Source organism: Phyllobates terribilis, unplaced genomic scaffold (genome assembly GCF_046119375.1).
Source record: "Phyllobates terribilis strain yellow unplaced genomic scaffold, ASM4611937v1 Scaffold_4__5_contigs__length_816908805, whole genome shotgun sequence".
Lineage (NCBI taxonomy): Eukaryota > Metazoa > Chordata > Amphibia > Anura > Dendrobatidae > Phyllobates > Phyllobates terribilis.
This window is the reverse complement of record NW_027362764.1, coordinates 325,521,425-325,543,321: the sequence shown is the minus strand read 5'-3', so window position 1 is coordinate 325,543,321 and position 21,897 is coordinate 325,521,425. Positions and strand designations below refer to the sequence as shown.

Here is a 21,897-nt window from a genome sequence, read left to right as displayed (position 1 = left end):
AATGTGTCCTGGGGTTTTTGACTTCTTCTGGATCAACAGATTTAGGCATAGGGATTTTAGTAATACCATTATTAGAATCATAAGAGTAATACAAAATATAAAACTAATAAAAAAAAAAATAAACAAGTTCATTTTTAATTGTAATAGTGCAGCAATAATAAAAATTATAATAATACATTTAAGAGGCCTAGTCCCAGTGAGTTAGTATGTTAGTGTAGTGTTAGTGTAGGGAGTACAATTGGGGGAGAAAGGTTGAACTGGATGAACCTAGGTCTTTATTCAACCTATGTTACTATGTACGATTACTATGCCTTTAAACAATTCTGGACTGCCCATATGATGATGTCATGTGTTTGGAAGCTTCTGTTTTTGGCAAATTCTGAGTTAATTAGAGACACACTGTGGATGTATTTTAATGCACACCTGAAACACACAGCTTCTTTGTATAGCATCATGGGAAAGTCTGAGGAAGATATCAGGAAGAGAATTATGGACTTTCACAAGTCTGGCTCATCCTTGGGTATAATTTCAAGATATCTGAAGATGCCTCGTTCATCTGTATAAACAATTATACGCAAGTACAAACAAGATGGGAATGAAAGCCATCATACCGCTCAGGAAGGAGACGGGTTCTGTGTCCCAGAGATGAACGTGCTTTGGTCCAACATGTGCATATCAACCCAAAGACAAAAGCAAAAAACTTTGTGAAGATGATGGCGGAAGCTGGTAATATTGTGTCAATATCCACAGTGAAACTAGTACTTTATCAACATGAGCTGAAAGGCCACTCTGCCAGGAAGAAGCCATTACTCCAAATGATACATAAAAAAGCCAGATTAATGTTTGCAAACGCACTCAGGAACAAAGACCTTTATTTTTGGAGACATATCCTGTGGTCTGATGAAATTAAAATTTAACATTTTGGGCATAATGAGCATCGCTACATTTGGAGGAAAAAGGGAGAAGTTTTGAAGCCTAGGAACACCATCCCAACATTGAAACATGGCGGTAGCAGCATCATGTTGTGGGGTTGTTTTGCTGCAGGAGGGAACGGTGCACTTCGCAAAATAGATGACATCATGAGAAAAGAAGATTATGTGGCAATACTGAAGCAACATCTCAAGACATCAGCGAGGAAGTTAAAGCTTTGGCAGAAATTTTTATTCTGATTTCATGTCAGATATTGAGAAAAACATACATATGTGTCTTTTTATATAGTGCATGTAAACTTTTTTCATCCGTAAATCTAAATACCAGTATTGCCATTCTTTGTTCACATTTACTCCCCCAAAAAATGCAATAAAAGCAATCAAAAACTTCTAGTTATATTGTAGGTAGGGCCACCATAAGGGCATTATTGGTGTATGGAGATTTTAAGAAGAAGCAAAGGGGTGGGGGGGCGGACCGGGAGAGACACACTGCGCAGCCTGCACTGAGGCAGCACAGCCGAGCCACTGAATAAACGGTCTGACAGACTGTGTAGCACGCTTGGGCCCAGATTAATTACTTTACTTTGCTTTATTAATCCCTGGGGCCCCAGCAACTCACAACGGCGGCTACTTAAATTGTATGGCTGCAGAAGAGGGGGCCCGCCGCGTCTGACATCGGTGACGTTAGATGCTGCTGGCCCACCCTCTGTTCCTAAGCTTCCAGCATGCCATGGGCCCTTGCTGCACTCGCCCGTTCGATCTCCCATTGCCCGATCAAACCTCCCATTTGTCCACCCTCTGGCCCACCCACCCGCCTGGGCGAAGTCTCAAGGGGGCCCGAAAAGTTTGCTAGTATATTTTGAAATTCCTTGTGGCAGCCCTGATTGTAGAGGTTCACGCTCTTTGGTAGGTAATAAGGAAGTGATGCGCACTCAGTAGCAAGGGCAGTACTGGCTGGACAGGAAAAGTTTCCCAGTAGTCAATAAGAACATATACAGCCGTACTTGCTGGAGGTTATGAATAGTGTTCTTTTTAATAAATTCCAAAGAAAACAATTAACCACAGTGATTATTCAAACAAAGACAGTAAGTAAAGCGTCTGTTTTCATTAACGTTTCAACCCGAGCCTGAGTCTTGCTCAAAATTGCTAAAATAAAACAAAACAAAATTAATGTGCTATACAGATATACAGGTAATAATGTACAAAAAGGAATATACAATGCGGAGTCAGGTTTACAACTGGGACAATATATTAAAAAATACCCAATGGAGTTTACAAGGAAAAATAGAAAGTAAGTGAGAATAAGGTAAAACCATTTCAAGGCCAGTGTCAACTCATAAGATTATATATTCACTAGCTATTGAACCCGATCTATGCCCGGGTGGCGAGTATTTTTATTTGTATATGCTCCCCCATCCTGGTCCATGCTCCCCCATCCTGGTATATGCTCCCCCATCCTGGCATATGCGCCCCCATCCTGGCATATGCTCCCCCCATCCTGGCATATGCTCCCCCCATCCTGGCATATGCTCACCCATCCTGGCATATGCTTCCCCATCCTGGTCCATGTTCCCCCCGTCCTGTTATGTGCTGCCCCCATCCTGTTATGTGCTGCCCCCATCCTATTATGTACTGATCCCATCCTGTTAAGTGCTGATCCCATCCTGTTATGTACTGATCCCATCCTGTTAAGTGCTGATCCCATCCTGTTATGTATTTCCCCATCCTGTTATGTGCAGCCCCCAACCTGTTATGTGCAGCCCCCATCCTGTTATGTGCAGCCCCCATCCTGGTACCCCACCCTGTTATGTGCTGCCCCCATCCTGTTATGTACTCACCCCATCCTGTTATGTGCAGCCACATTCCTGTTATGTGCTGCCACCATCCTGTTATGTGCTGCCCCCATCCTGTTATGTGCTGCCCTCATCCTGTTATGTTCTACCCCATCCTGCTATGTGCTGCCCCCACCCTGTTATGTGCTGCCCCCACCCTGTTATGTGCTGCCCCCACCATGTTATGTGCTGCCCCCACCCTGTTATGTGCTGCCCCCATCCTGTTATGTGCGGCCTCCATCCTGTTATGTGCTGCCTCCATCCTGTTATGTGCTGCCCCCATCCTGTTATGTGCTGCCCCCATCCTGTTATGTGCTGCCCCCACCCTGTTATGGGCTGGCCCCACCCTGTTATGTGCTGCCCCCACCCTGTTATGTGCTGCCCCCACCCTGTTATGTGCTGCCCCCATCCTGTTATGTGCTGCTCCCATCCAATTATGTTCTACTCCATCCTGTTATGTGCTGCCCCCACCCTGTTATGTGCTGCCCCCATCCTGTTATGTGCTCACCCCTTCCTGTTATGTGCTGCCACATTCCTGTTATGTGCTGCCACCATCCTGTTATGTGCTGCCCCCATCCTGTTATGTGCTGTCCCCATCCTGCACCCCCATCCTGCTATGTGCTGCCCCCATCCTGTTATGTGCTACCTTCATCCTGTTATGTGCTGCCTTCATCCTGTTATGTGCTCCCCCCATCCTGTTATGTGCTCCCCCCATCCTGTTATGTGCTGCCCCCATCCTGTTATGTGCTGCCCCCATCCTGTTATGTGCTGCCACCATCCTGTTATGTGCTGCCCCCATCCTGTTATGTGCTGCCACCATCCTGTTATGTGCTGCCCCCATCCTGCGCCCCCATTCTGTTATGTGCTACCCCATTCTGTTATGTGCTACCCCATTCTGTTATGTACTACCCCATTCTGTTATGTGCTACCCACCCTGTTATGTGCTGCCCCCACCTTGTTGTGTGCTGCCCCCACCCTGTTGTGTGCTGCCCCCACCCTGTTGTGTGCTGCCCCCACCCTGTTGTGTGCTGCCCCCACCCTGTTATGTGCTGCCCTCATCCTGTTATGTGCTTCCCCCATACTGTTATGTGCTTCCCCCATACTGTTATGTGCTTCCCCCATACTGTTATGTGCTTCCCCCATCCTGTTATGTGCTTCCTCCATTCTGTTATGTGCTTCCTCCATTCTTTTATGTGCTTCGGCCATCCTGTTATGTGCTGCCCCCATCCTGTTATGTACTACCCCATCCTGTTATGTGTGCCCCCATTCTGTTATGTGCTGCCCCATCCTGACCCCCATCCTCTTTTGTGCTACCCCATCCTGACCCCCATCCTCTTTTGTGCTTCCCCATCCGGCTCCCCCATCCTCTTTTGTGCTGCCCCCATCCTCTTCTGTGCTGTCCCCATCCTGCGTCCCCATCCTCTTTTGTGCTGCCCCCATCCAGTGCCCCATCCTGTTTTGTGGTGCCCCCATCCTGCTTCCCCATCCTCTCTTGTGCTGCCCCATCCTCTTTTGTGCTGCCCTTATCCTGCATCCCTATCCTCTTTTGTGCTGTCCCCATCCTCTTTTGTGCTGTCCCGATCCTGCGTCCCTATCCTCTTTTGTGCTGCCCCCATCTGGCTCCCCAATCCTGTTTTGTGCTGCCTCCATCCTGCGTCCCCCATCCTCTTTTGTGCTGCCTCCATCTTGTGTCCCCATCCTCTTTTGTGCTGCCTCCATCCTCTTTTATGGTGCGCCCATACGGCGCCCCCATCCTGCTTTGTGCTGCCCCCATCCTGCATGCCCATCCTCTTTTGTGTTGTCCCTATTCTCTTTTGTGCTGTCCCCATCTGGTGCTCCCATGCTGTTTTGTGCTGACCCCATCTTGCGTCCCCATCCTCTTTTGTGCTGCCCCCATCCTGTGTCCCTATCCTCCTTTGTGCTGCCCCCATCTGGTGCCCCCATTCTGTTTTCTGCTGCCCCCATCCTGCGCCTCCATCCTCTTTTGTGCTGCCCTCATCCTCTTTTGTGCTGCCCCCATCCTGCAAACCCATCCTCTTTTGAGCTGCCTCCATCCTCTTTTGTGGTGCCCCCATCCTGCGACCCCATCTGCTTTTGTGCTGCCCTCATCCTCTTTTGTGCTGCTCCCATCCTGCGCCCCCATCCTCTTTTATGCTGCCTCCATCCTCTTTTGTGGTGCCCCCATCCGACGCACCCATCCTGTTTTGTGCTGCCCCCCCCTCCTGCGCCCCCATCTTTTATTGTGCTGCCCCCATCCTCTTTTGTGCTGCCCCCATCCTGCACCCCCATCCTATTTTGTGCTGCCCCATCCTCCTCCCCCATACGGAGGCCAAGGGAGGAGTGTGGCGCTGGAGTACGTGCGTGCCCATCCCGCACTGTCTGGCGCCATTTTGTTGAAGACACACTGCAAATGTGTCTACACTAAAATGGCGCCGGATAGCACACTATTCACATGCGCCGATTCTGACGCTGCACTCCTCCCCAGGCCTACGGACCAAACAGAGGCGAGGCGGCAACACTCCTCCCGGTCAGGTATGTACTTACGGCGCTGGAGATCTCGGTATGCGTTCAGTGCCTTCGCATACCGCGATCTCCAGTGCCATATACTCCAATTACCTATAAAGGCTGGATGCGTTCTTCTGTCTGGAGCCAGACTGCGCAGACGCATAGCGCTTGAGCAGTCTATAGAGGCTTCGCACAGACAGACACATCCCTGATTATATAATAGATGGCTAGGATTCTTGTAAAGCAGTTGAGTTGTTTAGGTGCACACAGATGTGACATGCAGAAGTAGTGCTGTTGCAGAGTGTGACATGCAGAAGTAGTGCTGTTGCTTTAAAAGCATTCAGCTACTAGAGGGGTTAACACAGACTCAGGAGAAGGGGAGTGTTTTAGCAGAGCCCTAGGGGGATTGTGGGGAAGTTTTTTACTGTCTGGCTAGAGCCGAAGAGAAAGGTGGTGTGTGTATTCTGTATCTCACAGAAGCGGCCCCGGCAAGTGAAAAGGATTCAAGTCAGGAGTGAAGCCAAGCACAGGTCAGGTAGAGTTCCTGAACTAGCAGTGCAGAGTATTGTCATGCAGAAAGATAAGGACTGGAAGAAATGGTGTCACATGGATTATCTTCCTCAGCAAACCCTCCCCCTCCTCCATCTCACTGTGCTGTAAAGAATGCTGTGTTCATTAATGTGCCTTTGCATTAGAAATGTGCTGTCCTGTACTACTGGGAAGACTGTGAACTGCTGTGCTGCCAAGGAAACTGTACTGTTTGTTACTGAAGCCTGTTGCTCAAAGAGACACTTAAATTGCACTGGCCTTGTCTCCTTAAATGTTACTGTTCTACCGTTTCTGAGGACTCTTGTCAAATATCTCTGGTCACAAATTGAATCTATCGTGTGCCTGAGAGAAGCTGCAGCCTATGGTCGCCCTGAGTAACGGTTCCCCCAGGATTCCAAAGAATTCATGAATCCCGTCTCGCCCTATCTGAACCTAGCAGTGTGCGTGTAACTTTGGTGGCCCGTACGGGGAATCCTGAGTGGGAATTAATGAGTAGAGGGAGAAGAGGAAAAGTGTCTGGAAAAATACAGCATCACAGCACCTCAACTCAGCTCTGCTACACCAGTTAAAAGGGACCAACCCTAAAGAAAACTCACTAGCAGCAATGGATGTGGAAATACAAATGGACAGAATTAGTGAGCTACTTCTTCAGTTAACCTGTGAAGAATTGAGAACAGTAGCAGAACAAATAAAGATGTCAGAAGAACAGATTTCTAAAGCACACAACCGCAGGCAACTGCCATTAATGCAAAAATGGATGAGCTGGGGGAGAAAGAAGCTGAAAATGTCATGGGGACATTCCTCCAGGAGCTAACACAGTTTCGAACTGGATTGAAGTTGGAGGATGGAGGGCCGGCACCAATTACCAAAAGTGGAAATCTTCGTCTGCAGACAGAACTACAGGAATTGAAAGAACAATTTACAGCCCTAACAACAGCCCTGCAGGAATCGACCAAAACCTCTGAACAGGTGACAGACTCAGACAGAACCTTTAACCTGCTTGGGTTAGATAAATCAGGGAGACAGTCCTCTTTAACACCACAAATCACCATAAGGAAAGAATTCAAGATCCTGGGACAGATTGGAGAGTGTGAACAGAAAGAGAAACTGTCTTATATGAACTTGTTGCACCAGATCAATGCAGGCTTACAGAAAGGCTACCAGCCAGATGAGATCGTTGAGGGGGTGGTGAAAGCGATCAGCCCAGGACTGAACCTCCGTAGTATGCTAGAAATGAAAAGCCAATTGACCTTGCGACAGCTGAAGATGACTTTAAAAGGGCACTATAAAGACGAGAGTACTTCAGAATTGTTCCACCAACTCATTAAACTCTCACAGAAAAATAATGAATCGCCCCAAAGTTTCTTGTTCAGAGCAATTGAACTGAAGGACAGACTGTTGTTTGCATCCAGTGATGTAGAAGCAGAAGAGAAGTTTGATGCTGGACTAGTCCAGAAGAAGTTCTTGAGATCATTGGGAATGGGATTAATCAGCAAAGATATCAAGTTGCAGCTGAAACAGTACCTAGAAGATCCTGACATTTTGGACGAAGTCCTAATTGAAAAAATGAATGAGGCCGCTAGTTTGGAGTCAGAGAGCGAACAGAAGTTACAGAAAGGCTCTGCTCCTAAAATCACCAAAATGAGTCAGCTGAAGTTGGAGACCCCCGGTGGCCAGTCCGAAGATCATCATAGAGACCCTCCAGTGCCACCTCCGAGAGGGAACCTTAAATCACCAACAAAAGAGAGGACCACCATCGCTATCTGGGAGAAAGTAATAGGAGAACTGTGAGCCGAGTTGATTGAGGTGAAAAAGTTGATTTGTTCCGGGCCAGAACCGGTATCCCTCAGACCCAGGAGTGAGTTCCAAAGCAGAAGATATCCTGCTTGTGAAGCGTGCTGTTCATCATATCAGAGTACGGTGTGTGTCCACTGTCTTAAGATGTGGTGAGGAAGGACATTATGCCAAGGAATGCCAATGGTCACGGCCATTTGGGTTAAAAGACAGGAGGTTACCAGTGAGGGGTGACTTGTAACCGCGACACGGAGAAGGCCCCAGAAGCAAATCCAAATCTCACCAAACCCCAGAACGGCGCATGAGGTAAAAATGGCTGCGACAGTACTATCCCCAAGTGTGTTCCCGTCTACAACTACTGCAAGGGAGACAGGGGCATCAGTTACTTAATGCTCAGTGTGGAGGTCAAACAGTTTACTCTTGGGAGGAGGATTCCTCGGTCAGTAAAAATAGCCGCATTAGCCTAATCGGTGAAAGGTGGTTTATACAGTGCCAGCTAGATGGACTCCTAGTAAAAGCATTGTGGGACACAGAAGCCTAAGCGAGCTTTTTAAATGAAGAATGGAGAAGGCGCTACCTGCCACACAGTTGCCTTCAGTCACTAAAAGAACTCTTGGGACCAGTGGAACTCCACAGCAAAGCAGTCAACCAGACCGGAATCGCTTTCATACGCTGGGTGGAAGTGACTTTCCAACTCAGTGCCACAAAGAACAACAGCACCATCAAGCTTTTCTCGTGACCAGTGATCAGAACGTGGCAGAGGATCCTATCCTGCGTTATAATGTAATCAGTGAGGTCATCACGAAACACAAGGCAGGGGCGCTGGTGGTGGATGCAATCGCCACATTGCTCGCCATACCCAATGCTGATGCGGAAAACGTGATTCATAGATTAAAGAAAGCACAGAATACAATGGACCTAAAAGAAGTCAAGGTAGGCTTGCAGCCAACCATCATCCTTGCAAACCAAATGGTGGGGTTGAGGTGTGGAGTCCAGGTAGAACCGGGAAGAAAAATTCCGGAAAAGACTGTTCGTGCCAAAAGACTCCTCAGAGCTTCCGGAAGGCCTAGTTCAAGGTGAGACTGTGCTTACGATTGCTACTGGTGGGTTTACTCGAGTGACAAAACCGGTGATGAATTCTACGAGACATGAAATTAGACTGGATCCAAAGACTGTGTTAGGTCACATCTAAACCGTTAAAATGGTATATCCAGCCAGTGTGAGACCCGCCTAGGCGTCTACAGTGATTTCAGTCTCCCCACCAAGGAACAGGAGTTGCCCAGGTAAAGAAATTGCATGACCCACCTCGGAGTCCTGGGATCCCCCAGTACTCCTGGAACACTTGTGTGCTGAAGATCGAGCGGTAGCAAAACAGATGTTGAGAGAAGAATGTCATGCATTCTCCAAAGATGACACTGATATAGGCTGTATCCTGTCATTGCAATTAAAAATCAATTTGAAATACACGACCCCAGTACCCAGTATTCTGTATCTCACAGAAGTGGCTCCTGCAAGTGATAAGGATTAGTGATGAGCGAGTATGTTCTGTTAACCCTTTCGCCGAGTATGCTCGGGCTGAGCTCCGAGTATTTACAGCTGCTCGGTGATATTTTTGAATCGCTCCCGTGTGCATGATTTGCGACTATTTGACAGTTTTAATACATGGGAGGAATGTCTATTTCTTACATATTCCTCACATGTAATAAAGCTGTCAAACAGTTGCAAATCATGCACACGGGAGTGATTCAAACATATCACCGAGCAGCTATAAATACTCGGAGCTCGGCCCGAGCATACTCGGCGAAAGGGTTAACAGAACATACTCGCTCATCACTAATAAGGATTCAACTCAGGAGTGAAGCTAAGCACAGGTCAGGTAGAGTTCCTGAACTAGCAGTGCACAGTATTGTTAGGTAGAAAGATAAGGACTGGAGGAAATGGTGTCACAGGGATCATCTCCCTCAGCAAACCCTCCCCCTCCTCCATCTCACTGTGCTGTAAGGAATGCTATGTTCATGAATGTGCCTTTGCATTAGAAATGTGCTGTCCTGTACTACTGGGAAGACTGTGAACTGCTGTGCTACTAAGGAAACTGTATTGTTTGTTACTGAAGCCTGTTGCTTAAAGAGACACTTAAATAGCACTGGCCGTGCCTCATTAAATGTTACTGTTCTACCATTTCTGAGGACTCTTGTCAAATGTGTCTGGTCATCAATTGAATCTATCCTGTGCCTGAGAGAAGCTGCAGCCTACGGTTGCCCTGAGTAACGGTTCTCCCATGATACCAGAGAATTCTTGAAACCCGTCTCGCCCTATCTGAACTTAGCAGCGTGCGTGTAACACAGACAAGATTGAAGGAGATGAGAGAGGGGAGAAGAAAGGGGAACCTGGTAAAAGCAAAAAGAGATGCATAAAGGAAAAAAGGTAAGAAAAAAATGGGAGAAAGGGCCATACTGACCAATACTGGGTTAGTTTGTCATCCACTACAACTATAGAACTGGTATCCCAAATATGGCTGAAAATGAAAGAGGCTCAGTAAAAAAAGAAGTTCTCATTCGAAAAGTGCGGACATGAATAAATGGATGAGTGAAGGGGAAAACCTTGGTAAATACCTTTGGATCATAGAAGTATCACATACAGTTTGAGAGTGGTGAACATGGGCACAATTGGTAGCTTGATAACGCCAGCAGGGCTAAAGGGAGGCAGCCCATTAGTGGATAAATTAAAAAGGACTGGTGGGAAAAAGGGACTGCAAATTGGGACATACCAGAGGCCATCAGGCATCAAGCATGCTGGGGATCCTGTGACAGGGTGCAGTGCTTGCAAGCTGTGTTGTGCAGGGGCTATAATGTGTATGGCTGTTTTCTATGTACCATGATTGTAACACTTCCGGTATTTATATTTTATTTTTTCATTATTTTTAATTTTCTTTATTTTTTCTTTATATTTTTTACTTTATACTTTAGTTTTATTTTTTATTTTTGTTGTTACTTTATTTTATTTTTATTCTTTTATTATTTTTTTTTCATTTCTTTTTCTATGTTTTTATTCTTTTTTCATTGCATATTAAATTTTTGTTTCTTATTACTTATCTGTATTTCTCCAATCCTATTTCCATTTACTATTCTTATTTAATTCCCCCACTTTTCTTTGTCCTTTATTTCTTATTTATAGTTTCCTTACTGTCTTCTGTGGCCTCCCCCTTTCTCTCTTGCTTATCATCCTCATTGTAGTCTCCATGCATTTTATTCCTTTGCATTTCTCTCTCTTTCCTTTGATCTATTCTCCGTCCCTTGGTCTCATCATACTTTTCCCCCCACCCACCTCCCAGTTAAAACAACCCTCATACGATGACCAAAAGCTCCGAGACGCTGTTGCATTTCACAATGCAGCACTTGGGCATTACGTCCTGCGCTCAAACCCTCAGTCCGGCAACCATACCGACATCATTTCCGATTCTTCTATACTGAAACACTACATGCTACACAGCCCATGCGCACCGCGTTCTGCTCTCCAGACCTTGGTTTGGCTGCAGCGCTGACGTCACTTCCGGTCCCACAATACCGGAAGTGTTACAATCATATTACATATAAAACAGCCATACACATTACAGCCCCTGCACTCCACAGCTAGCACACATTGCGCCCTGTCACAGTATCCCCAGCATACTTGATGTCCTCTGGTATGTCCCAATTTGCAATCCCTTTTTTCCCACCATTCCTTTTTAATTTATCCACTAACAGGCTGCCTCCCTTTAGCCCTGCTGGCATTACCAGGCTATCAATTGTGTCCATGTTCATCACTATCAAACTGCATGTGATTCTTCTATGGTCCAAGGGTATGCACCGAGCTTTTGTTTATCTTTTTCCCCTCCACCCATCCATTTATTCATGTCCCCACTTTTTGAATGAGCCCTCCTTCATTTTTAGCCCTATTTTGGGATACCAGTCCTACAGTTGTAGTGGATGGCGACCTAACCCAGTATTGGTCAGTATGGCCCTTTCTCCCATTTCTTTTTCTTTCCTTTTTTCCTTTGTGCCTCTCTCTTCGCCTTTCCCCATTCCCCCTTTCTTATCCGCCCTTCCTTTGTTCTTTTCCCCTTCTCCCCTCCTTCTTCTTGTTCAATCTTGTCTCTGTGCACCTAAACGACTCAACTGCTTTACAAGAATCCTAGCCATGAATATATATTCTTGTGAGTTGACACTGTCCTTGAAATGGTTTTACCTTATTCTCACTTACTTTCAATTTTGCCTTGTAAACTCCATTGGTTATTTTTTTAATATATTGTCCCAGTTGTAAACCTGACTCCACGTTGTATATTCCTTTTTGTACATTATCACATGTATATCACATTGATTTTGTTTTATTTTAGCTATTTTGAGAAGGACTCAGGCTTGGGTTGAAATGTTAATGAAAACAGTCGCTTTACTTACCGTCTTTGTTTGACTAATAACTGTAGTGAATTGTTTTCTTTGGAATTTATTAAAAAGAACACTATTCATAACCTCCAGCGAGCACAGCTGTATATCTTCATATTCACTCTCTCTGCTAGGCATTAGGTAGCATTTACACAGGGAATGCAGTTTTGGTCAAAACACATGCAGTTTTTATTGCTTTTCCACAGGTTGCACAGGACCAAAACAAAATCCTAAACATAAATCCCTAGCCTTGTCCAGGCCATAACTAAACAGAACAGACCCTGGCTACTCATACATGGTTGAACTCGCCCCATCTTGGTCAAACAGAACAGCTATCGTCCATAGCAACCACTGATGCTTGCAGTTTGGTGCACACGGTGTTATGTTCTGCTACCAGAGCTAAGGAAAGAGAGGAAATCTGTCCCTACGATAGAACTCAGCTGAATCCCTACGATGTAACAGGGAACCTGATCCTGCGATCAGACCTGCTAAAGTCCTAAGCTAGTCTGTACGGAGACCTATAGATGTGGGGAAGGAATCCCTACAAGTACTAAGGACTGGGAGGAAAATGGGACACCTCCTAACAGAAATAGTAGCAGACAAACAAACAAACAAAATATATAGAACACTGAGGTCCGTAGACCAAGCAAACTAACAGAGTTAGATACAGAGCACAGGCTAGCTAGAAAGTAGATATACAATGAAGTCCAGCAAAGCCAGAAGGGCGGAGCAGGATTAAATAGACCAACGAGGTCATGTGACCAGCAAAGGAAAAAACCTAAGAGCAAGGTTCTAACACACGGCCTGTGCAGACTTTTCTCAGATATTCTAGCTCGTCTCTTTTAAGCTCCAAGGCTCATCCAGGCTGGTGCATACAGTCTGTGCATTCACCAGCTAACACATTGGCCTCTTCTCCATGGACACTCCCTCAGCCACACAATGAACCTACTTCTTGTTTCTTTAGCAAAACTCTGCAGGTGATTTAGTTAAACAGTGCAGAGCTGGGATTTAACCCTGTCCTTCCCAGCTATGCTACAATCCTAAAACGGTACCAATAAACATCACGGCTCGCCCTACAAAAACACTAGCCCTCAAAAACATTCCTTTTTTTAACCAGTAAAATAAAAAATAATTTTTGTTCTGCTGTAATGATACTGACCTAACAGAAGTATATTGCCATATACAGAATGCTGTAATGATGAAACCCAACGAACAATTTTAATTTTTTTATTTAGTAGCCTAGCCAACTACACTTTAATGAGCACCGAACATCTTGTTCTCAGCAGCACGTCGTGTTTCCATAGGACAATGTGCTGCCAAGAACTAAGCTTAAGCTTGCTCAAATGTAACCTGTCACGTCCAGAAACACTTTACTGGGAGATAAGGGGTTAATCTGCAGGTATAAAGGATTAAAATTAGGTTGCCTTACTGGAGCAGCGGCTACAGGGAAAAATTAACTTCTAACCTTCCTTTGCTGCTTGCCTCCAGTCATTGTGGTGGTGCAGGGAGCTGTTACATTCATCGCTTACTACACAATGAGCGCAGCAGTAATCACCCCCGACCACTTTGACAGCCTTCTCTATGTGCAGTGTGTGTGTGTAACAGACTGTAAATAAATATGCTAGGGAGTTATTACAGCTATGGTCTTTGTATAGTGAGTTGTGACTGTAACTGCTCCCTGCACCGCCCGTATGAATGGAAGAGACTAGCTGCATGGAAGTTCATTTTCTCCCTGTAGCCACTACTTTATTAAGGATAAATTCAGGATTGTCCCTAAATTTTGTGACAGCGCTGGTTCCCTTTAAAAAAAAAAATCAGCTTATCTGATATTTTTGCTTCCTCTTTTGGTGATTGCCAACCTTTTTAGTCAAACTGATTATCATGAAACAAGTGTTTCTAGGGCCTGCTTAATTGGGTCTCTTTGATTAAAGGAGAAGGTTAAGGATCCTATAGAATTAGACAGTGAACATTAAAGTCATCCTATATTCTTGAAATAACTTTTGTTTACTCTACAGGCTTTAGAAGATCGGCCAAGTTTTCTTCAAGTAGACCAAGGTGACAGCAGTAGCCCATCTTTTAATCCTTCAGATACATCTCTACTGTCTTCAGCCTCTCCAATTGAAGAGATGGAAGAAAGGAAATCCAGCTCCTTAAAGAGACGACAGTAAGGAAAATGACATTAATTTATATTATTTTATTCTCAATTAAAAGGATTATGCCGCCATCATATAAAAATATACACTGCTCAAAAAAATAAAGGGAACACTCAAATAATACATCCTAGATCTGAATGAATGAAATATTCTCATTGAATACTTTGTTCTGTACAAAGTTGAATGTGCTGATAACAAAATCACACAAAAATCATCAATTGAAATCAAATTTATTAACCAATGGAGGCCTGGATTTGGAGTCACCCCCAAAATTAAAGTGGAAAAACACACTACAGGCTGATCCAACTTTGATGTAATGTCCTTAAAACAAATCAAAATGAGGCTCAGTATTGTGTGTGGCCTCCACGTGCCTGTATGACCTCCCTACAATGGCTGGGCAAGCGCCTGATGAGGTTACGGATGGTCTCCTGTGGGATCTCCTCAAGAGACCTGGACTAAAGCATCCGCCAACGCCTGGACAGTCTGTGGTGCAACATGACGTTGGTGGATAGTCCATAGCTTCAATGCCTTCATCTTGCAGGAACTGCTGACACACTCCAGCCACATGAGGTCTGGCATTGTCCTGCAGTAGGAGGAACCCAGGGCCAACTAAACCAGCATATGGTCTCACAAGGGGTCTGAGGATCTCATCTCGGTACCTAATGGCAGTCAGGCTATCTCTGGCGAGCACATGGAGGGCTATGCTGCCCTCCAAAGAAATGCCACCCCACACCATTACTGACCCACTGCCAAACCGGTCATGCTGACGTATGTTGCAGGCAGCAGATCACTCTCCACAGCATCTCCAGACTCTGTCACATGTGCTCCGTGTGAACCTGCTTTCATCTGTGAAGAGCACAGGGCGCCAGTGGCGACTTTGCCAATCCTGGTGTTCTGTGGCAAATGCAAAGCATCCTGCACGGTGTTGGGCTGTGAGCACAACCACCATCTGTGGACATCGGGGCCTCATACCACCCTCATGGAGTCGTTTTCTAACCGTTTGTGCAGACACATGCACATTTCTGGCCTTCTGGAGGTCATTTTGCAGGGCTCTGGCAGTGCTCCTCCTGTTCCTCCTTGCACAAAGGTGGAGGTAGTGGTCCTGATGCTGGGTTGTTGCCCTCCTACGGCCCCCTCCACGTCTCCTGGTGTACTGACCTGTCTCCTGGTAGCGCCTCCAGCCTCTGGACACTACGCTGACAGACACAGCAAACCTTCTTGCCACAGCTCGCATTGATGTGCCATCCTGGATGAGCTGCACTACCTGAGCAACTTCTGTGGGTTGTAGAGTCCGTCTCATGCTACCACGAGTGTGAAAGCACAACCAACATTCAAAAGTGACGAAAACATCAGCCGGAAAGCATTGGTACGGAGATGTGGTCTGTGGTCCCCACCTGCAGAACCACTCCTTTATTGAGTGTTTCTTGATAATTGCCAATACTTTCCATCTTTTGTCTATTCCATTTGCACAACAGCATGTGAAATTGATTGTCAATCAGTGTTGCTTCCTGAGTGGATAGTTTGATTTCACAGAAGTTTGATTTACTTGGAGTTATATTCTGTTGTTTAAGTGTTCCCTTTATTTTTTTGAGCAGTGTATAATTTGTTTATGAAGAAAATTCTATTAAAATGTTTTAATGTTTAGAAGATATTTTTGCGTATTATTAGGATGTTGCCCAATATTTAGTAATATTACCTGTCTCTAAGCTCTTTGTATGTATGGTAACTGTTCTTTAGTGACTCGGCATGTACAGAAAAATGTATTCTCCAGTGACGATAGCTGCGCTGAACTGTATAATCCATCCCAACCAGCTCTCTTCTACACTGTGTTCCAAATTATTATGCAAATAATATTTTCTCAGATTTTCCCAAATTACCTATATGAATTGCTGTCATTGTAATTTTCCAGTCAAATAACTATTAGAGTACAATTGAAAGGTTTTTGTACAAACTGCCTATGATAACAGTATATTTTTAAAAAAATTAAAAACTCAAATTGCACTCAAAATGCATGTTCCAAATTATTATGCACAGCAGAGTTTTCAACCTTTTCATTTTAATAAAGAACAAAAAAATGGTCATTTTTGAAATTATAAGCATTAGCCGGTTATTACAAACTGAAATCAAACAGTTTTCAACTGAAAACTTTATTCTAGGTGATGTTACATTTGCACATAGGACCCCTTGTTCGAAAGGAGCTTCTGAACTCTCTCGTCCATTGAATTTGTCAGGTTTTGGATGGTTTCTGCTTTAATTGTTTTGCATGAGGACAGAAAACCCTCCCAGAGCTGTTGCTTAGATGTGAACTGCCTCCCGCCATCATAGACACTCCTTTTGATGATGCTCCAGAGGTTCTCAATGGGGTTGAGGTCAGGGGAGCATGGGTGCCACACCATAGGTTTGTCCCCTTTTATGCCCATAGCAGCCAGAGATGCAGATGTGTTATGTGCTGCATGAGACGGTGCATTATCATGCATGAAAATGATCTTGCTGCGGAATGCATGGTTCTTCTTCTTGAACCATGGAAGGAAGTGCTGTTTGAGAAACTCAACATACATTATGGAGTTCATCTTTACCCCTTCAGGGATTCTAAAAGGGCCGACAATCTCTCCCATGATTCCAGCCCAAAACATTACTCCACCTCCTCCTTGTTGGCGCCGTAGCCATGTTTGCATGGGGTGTCCATCAACCAGCCATCCTCCACTCCATCCATCTGGACCATCGAGATCATTTCATGCATGATAATGCCCCGTCTCATGCTGCATATAACACATCTGCATCTCTGGCTGCTATGGGCATAAAAGGGGACAAACTTATGGTGTGGCACCCATGCTCCCCTGACCTCAACCCCATTGAGAACCTCTGGAGCATCATCAAAAGGAGTGTCTATGATGGCGGGAGGCAGTTCACATCTAAGCAACAGCTCTGGGAGGGTATTCTGTCCTCATGCAAAACAATTAAAGCAGAAACCATCCAAAACCTGACAAATTCAATGGACGAGAGAGTTCAGAAGCTCCTTTCGAACAAGGGGTCCTATGTGCAAATGTAACATCACCTAGAATAAAGTTTTGAGTTGAAAACGGTTTGAATTCAGTTTGTAATAACTGGCTAATGCTTATAATTTCAAAAATGACCATTTTTTTGTTCTTTATTAAAGTGAAAAGGTTGAAAACTCTGCTGTGCATAATAATTTGGAACATGCATTTTGAGTGCAGTTTGAGTTTTTTATTTTTTTAAATATCCTGTTATCATAGGCAGTTTGTACAAAAACCTTTCAATTGTACTCTAATAGTTATTTGACTGGAAAATTACAATGACTGCAATTCATATAGGCAATTTGGGAAAATCTGAGAAAATATTATTTGCATAATAATTTGGAACACCGTGTAGTGCAGTATAAACGAGGATACTATACTCAGAGCTGCGGAGGATGGTGGAATCTAGTTTACTGCTTTTTGTGGCAAATATGTCAAAAGACAGATTGCTGAGAAAATGCAGTAAAATTGGCATGATAGTCATATACTGTAGTGAAATTAGATTCCTTAGCTTCTATAGAGCCAGAAAGACAATCTTGTTTTTACTGCTCTATTAAAGAGAGACGGCTGGGATTTAGTACTATATTTTTACAGCTGAGTGCAGCTACAGTGGTAGAAAAATAAAGGTTTAGTTCTCATGCTGGACTACCAGTTATATACAAATTGCAATGAGACAGGCATTATTATTAACTATAGGGCACTATCGTTACAATAAAAAAAAAAATTATAAATACCTTAATCACCATTGCCTATTATAATAGAAGGAGGAATTAATAAAATGTCTAAAATTCAATTTTCTTCATAAAGAAATATATTTAAACTCCTTTAAATCTTAATGTGTAAATTGCAACAGTATAATTCTCAGTAGTATCTGTAAACAGATTGCCTGTATTGTATATTAAACAAAACCTGTAAACTTTTTTTTTTGGTTACACATTATATAACCCCCAAAACTTTAGTCAGGAGGGTTTATAATGAACTGTTAAATTTCGTAAGTCTCTCTGTCTCATGTTTGAAAATGTATTTACTACACCTACAAGTGTCAGCACGCTTTTACATATGGAAGTTGTGTTATTGCCTTTTTGTTCACTGACCCTCAATAACCACGTGACAATCGTGAGAATTCTAACAAAAGATCAGGTTGGAAGTGTGTATGTGGTATTGCTGGAGAAATTTAGTAGGCTGCAAAATTATATTTATGGGAAAACGCTGCAGCCTATTATCTATCTGAATTAGAAAGATAAGAGATTGTAACTCCAAGCTGCATACAGGTGGAAGGGAAAATAAATATCTAACGTAACAGACACAAATATGTAAAGTGGGTGAGCCTTAGAGGGAGAAAATTAGCCTAAAAGATGAAGATAATGTAAAATGGAAACAAGCGAAAAGTGTGTGCACGTTGATGGCTATCAAAGGTAAGTATATGAAAGATTATGGTAAATTACAAAGTATGAATGGTAGGCATACACAAGGGCACAATTACAAGATGAACAGGCACATGAATGATTACACAGTAGATGTAAGCATGGCATAAAAATATAGGTTAACGTGCCAACACTATTAAAGTCCAAAGGAATAAAAATAAAAAAATATGTAAAGTGCAGTTGTAAAAGTAATAATCGGGACAGATAATCAACAAAGTGTATTGGGGCTCACCCACCAATGAACCAATGTGCATTTCAGTGATGCTTCAGCAGGGGGTCACGCTGTGAGAGTGGCTTCAGCATTCATCCGTCTCAGTTTTGAAATGTAATAGTTTTTATATTATTATCAAGCTTCTATGTCCTCTGGTGTGATTATTGAATTAGGGTGTAGCGGAAATGTCTTACTCAAGGAAAGTCTGTAGATTTAGTCTTTAACATTTGTTCAGTGAAATTGCCTAATGGTATGAGATTTGTTAAGAGATGAGAGCTGTTAAAATGTAAACTTTCTTCGGTTACTGAGATATCAGTGTTTGAATGGATATGCAAATGAGGCCCAAGTGCTTTTGGCATAAGGAAATTCTTCCAAAGCCTCTGCTGTCCCAGGTTTCAGAAGAGTTTCCATGTGCCGAAAGCACTTAAAGGGAATAGGGAAACACTATTAACCTGCAGATATGGGATTAATCTGTTGTAAAGTTTTGCTGATGCTACACTGAAACTCCAGCTACCTGGAGGAAATAAACTTTATTTTTCCCAGCCGTCCCCTTTTTTCAATCATGTTACCAGCACAGCTTCAGTCTTTGCTCAGTATATAATAAGCGGCAGCTGTGAGCCAGCCCCTTGACATTGACTGACAGCCGTCTCTGCAACATATCATGGGGAGGCAGTTGTCAGTCAATGTGCTGGGGTGTGCTTTAAGCCACCGCCTCTTTCACTGAAAAACGGAGGCTGCCAGGAGGAATAAAGTGGCCCCACCAACCAGTCAGCTGTTTGCATTTCCAAATATGGCCACATGTACACTGTGTGTAGAGTCAGAAAAGCACAGCTTCTTTTACTCTGTAATGACTGTTCTTGGGTACTGTAGCTCAGATCCTATGTACGTGAATAGTAGCTGAGTTTCATCACCTAAGAACGACCACTAAATAGTTTACAGAGCTGTGGTGTCATGAGGTTATGAACATCATAAGGCTGAAAACCCCTTTAATATCTTAAACATCCAACACCTATCTTCTGACAGTAGCGATCTTAGGTAACCCCAATCGCTGCATTTTAACCACTTAAATGCCCCTATCAATCTCTGCAACCTTCAATACAATACAACACCCACCCTATATGCAGTACTGCAGACATGGGCGTACCCACCATGGGGCAGGGGTGAAGCAGGGACGCACGCCGAACACCAGGGCCGGCGTCAGCTCCTGGCGCACCCGGGCAAATGCCGGGGCCCTGAGCAGGCGGGGGGCACCTCACCATCAGCGCCTGCTCTCCCCCGCTTGCTCAGGGCCCTGGCACCCGGCACAATACTTACCTCTCCCCATGCCTCCGCAGCAGTTCCTGAATCCTCCGCGGCTGCTGCACTGTGACGTCTCAGGTCTCACCCTATTACCTGTATAATTTACTAATAAATGAATGTCTTTCACTGCCCATGTGAGCAGCACAAATTTGTTTACTGCAGTGTAAGCTCTAGTCATCAGGTATTATTCATAGGTTATGGAAACTGTCTTTTGTCAAATCCTGAAATTCAATTGATTTCGTAGATATTGTCTATTGCAACCATTAATTAACTTAAACAACATTTTCTGTATGTGGATTTTTTATTTGTTTGTTTTTTTACATTTTAAGTATTTATGCGTTTGTGAATTTTTGAATATTGTTAACATCAATTCCTTTGCTCTCAGTTATGTGTTACAGGAATTACTTGATACAGAACAGGATTATGTGAAGGACCTTGGTTATGTGGTTGAGGTAATGAAGAAGCACAATTGATATTTCACATTCTTGATGTGTTTTTGAATCCAGATTACCTTTTTTGAAGCTAAGCATGCAAATATGAGTGCATAAGAAAAAATACTTCAGCAACACACATGAGCCCTGTTAATCCAAGCTGTTACGTCAGAATCTACCATAAAGAGCTTTGAAAAGTCACAAAATTTTGGTGCAACTTGAGGCTGCGGTTCAATTTTGGAACTTTTGACATTTACAGCATTTTTCTCAGTTCTGACAAAGTGGGTGGAGCTGAGGTGGGACTGTGCATGGCGCCTGCTGCTTGTCAAATTCATGATGAATGGCAGTGTTCAATAAGCCATAAATCTTATGCCAGTAGGGACTGGAGTAGGATTTGTGGTGATGTGAACACAGAGGGGTGCCATTAATGCAACACTCCTGATTAATGAAGAGGTGTAGGCTCTGACTTCCTCTTGACATCTGATTCGTCCGAAGACAGGAACAGAGACGCCAGTGCTGATTGGGAACAGATCTCAAATGGTTTAAACAATCTCATGTGAGCCCCCGGTGAGCAAGTGCTGACACTGCTGGAACAGCAATGGAACTGAAGGGGAGTATAAGTGGTGTTATTTTGCTGGTGCAAACATGCTGATTGAGACGGGGTTGTTCGAATATTGGACAACCCTTTTAAAGACATGGAGATTCAGTTGCATTTTCTCATGTTTCTACCCTTATTCTAAGAGCCGTCACTTTATGTTTCTGTAAATATAGCCATATATTTTGCAGGATGAGTTGACATTTTGAATAAACATCATTTATTTTACCTTACCTTTGAAAACAGGAAAAGATTCTACGTGCGGTAAAGTAAAAAAATGCAATGACATAGTTTTTGGCATTTTCTTTTTTTTTTATGTTCACCTCACGCTTAAAAATACCATAACTTTGTTCTACTAGTCTACTATGGCTGTGGTGATGCCAAATTTATGGAAGGAATTTTTCTTTTTGCTACTTAAAAAAAGACCTGACAAAATCTGGCTTAGTTCGATATTTTGAGAGACGTCATATTTTTAGATTTTTGGTCACTAGAGTTATTTGATGTACCCCTTTTGGGGCCCATATGACTTTTTTTTATCTTTTTATTCAGCTTTTTCTTGAGTGGGAGGTGTTGTGACCAAAACACATACCGTAATCTCCATTTTGATTTTCATTTTCTTTGGCATTTCCCATATGATACATTTTTAAATTTGGAATGGAATAAATATTTTTTGATTTTACTGGCTCAGAGAAATAAACATGTGGCTAATAGAAAATATGTTA

The 21,897-nt window shown here is 43.7% G+C and overlaps 1 protein-coding gene and 1 long non-coding RNA gene across 8 annotated transcripts in view; one reads left to right on the top strand and one right to left on the bottom strand.

Moving 5' to 3' along the window:
* LOC141265383 (triple functional domain protein-like) overlaps positions 1-21,897 on the top strand; it is a 1,868,493-nt gene that overhangs the window by 1,504,920 nt on the left and 341,676 nt on the right. For all 7 annotated transcript variants that reach the window (XM_073678400.1, XM_073678401.1, XM_073678399.1 and 4 more), the window contains 2 exons: positions 14,043-14,191; positions 20,535-20,601. In XM_073678400.1, coding sequence (XP_073534501.1) covers positions 14,043-14,191; positions 20,535-20,601 — 216 coding nt within the window. The remainder of the gene's footprint in view (positions 1-14,042; positions 14,192-20,534; positions 20,602-21,897) is intronic.
* Positions 1-21,897, bottom strand: part of LOC141265384 (uncharacterized) — a 147,222-nt gene that overhangs the window by 95,552 nt on the left and 29,773 nt on the right. The gene's annotated exons all lie outside the window — the stretch shown is intronic.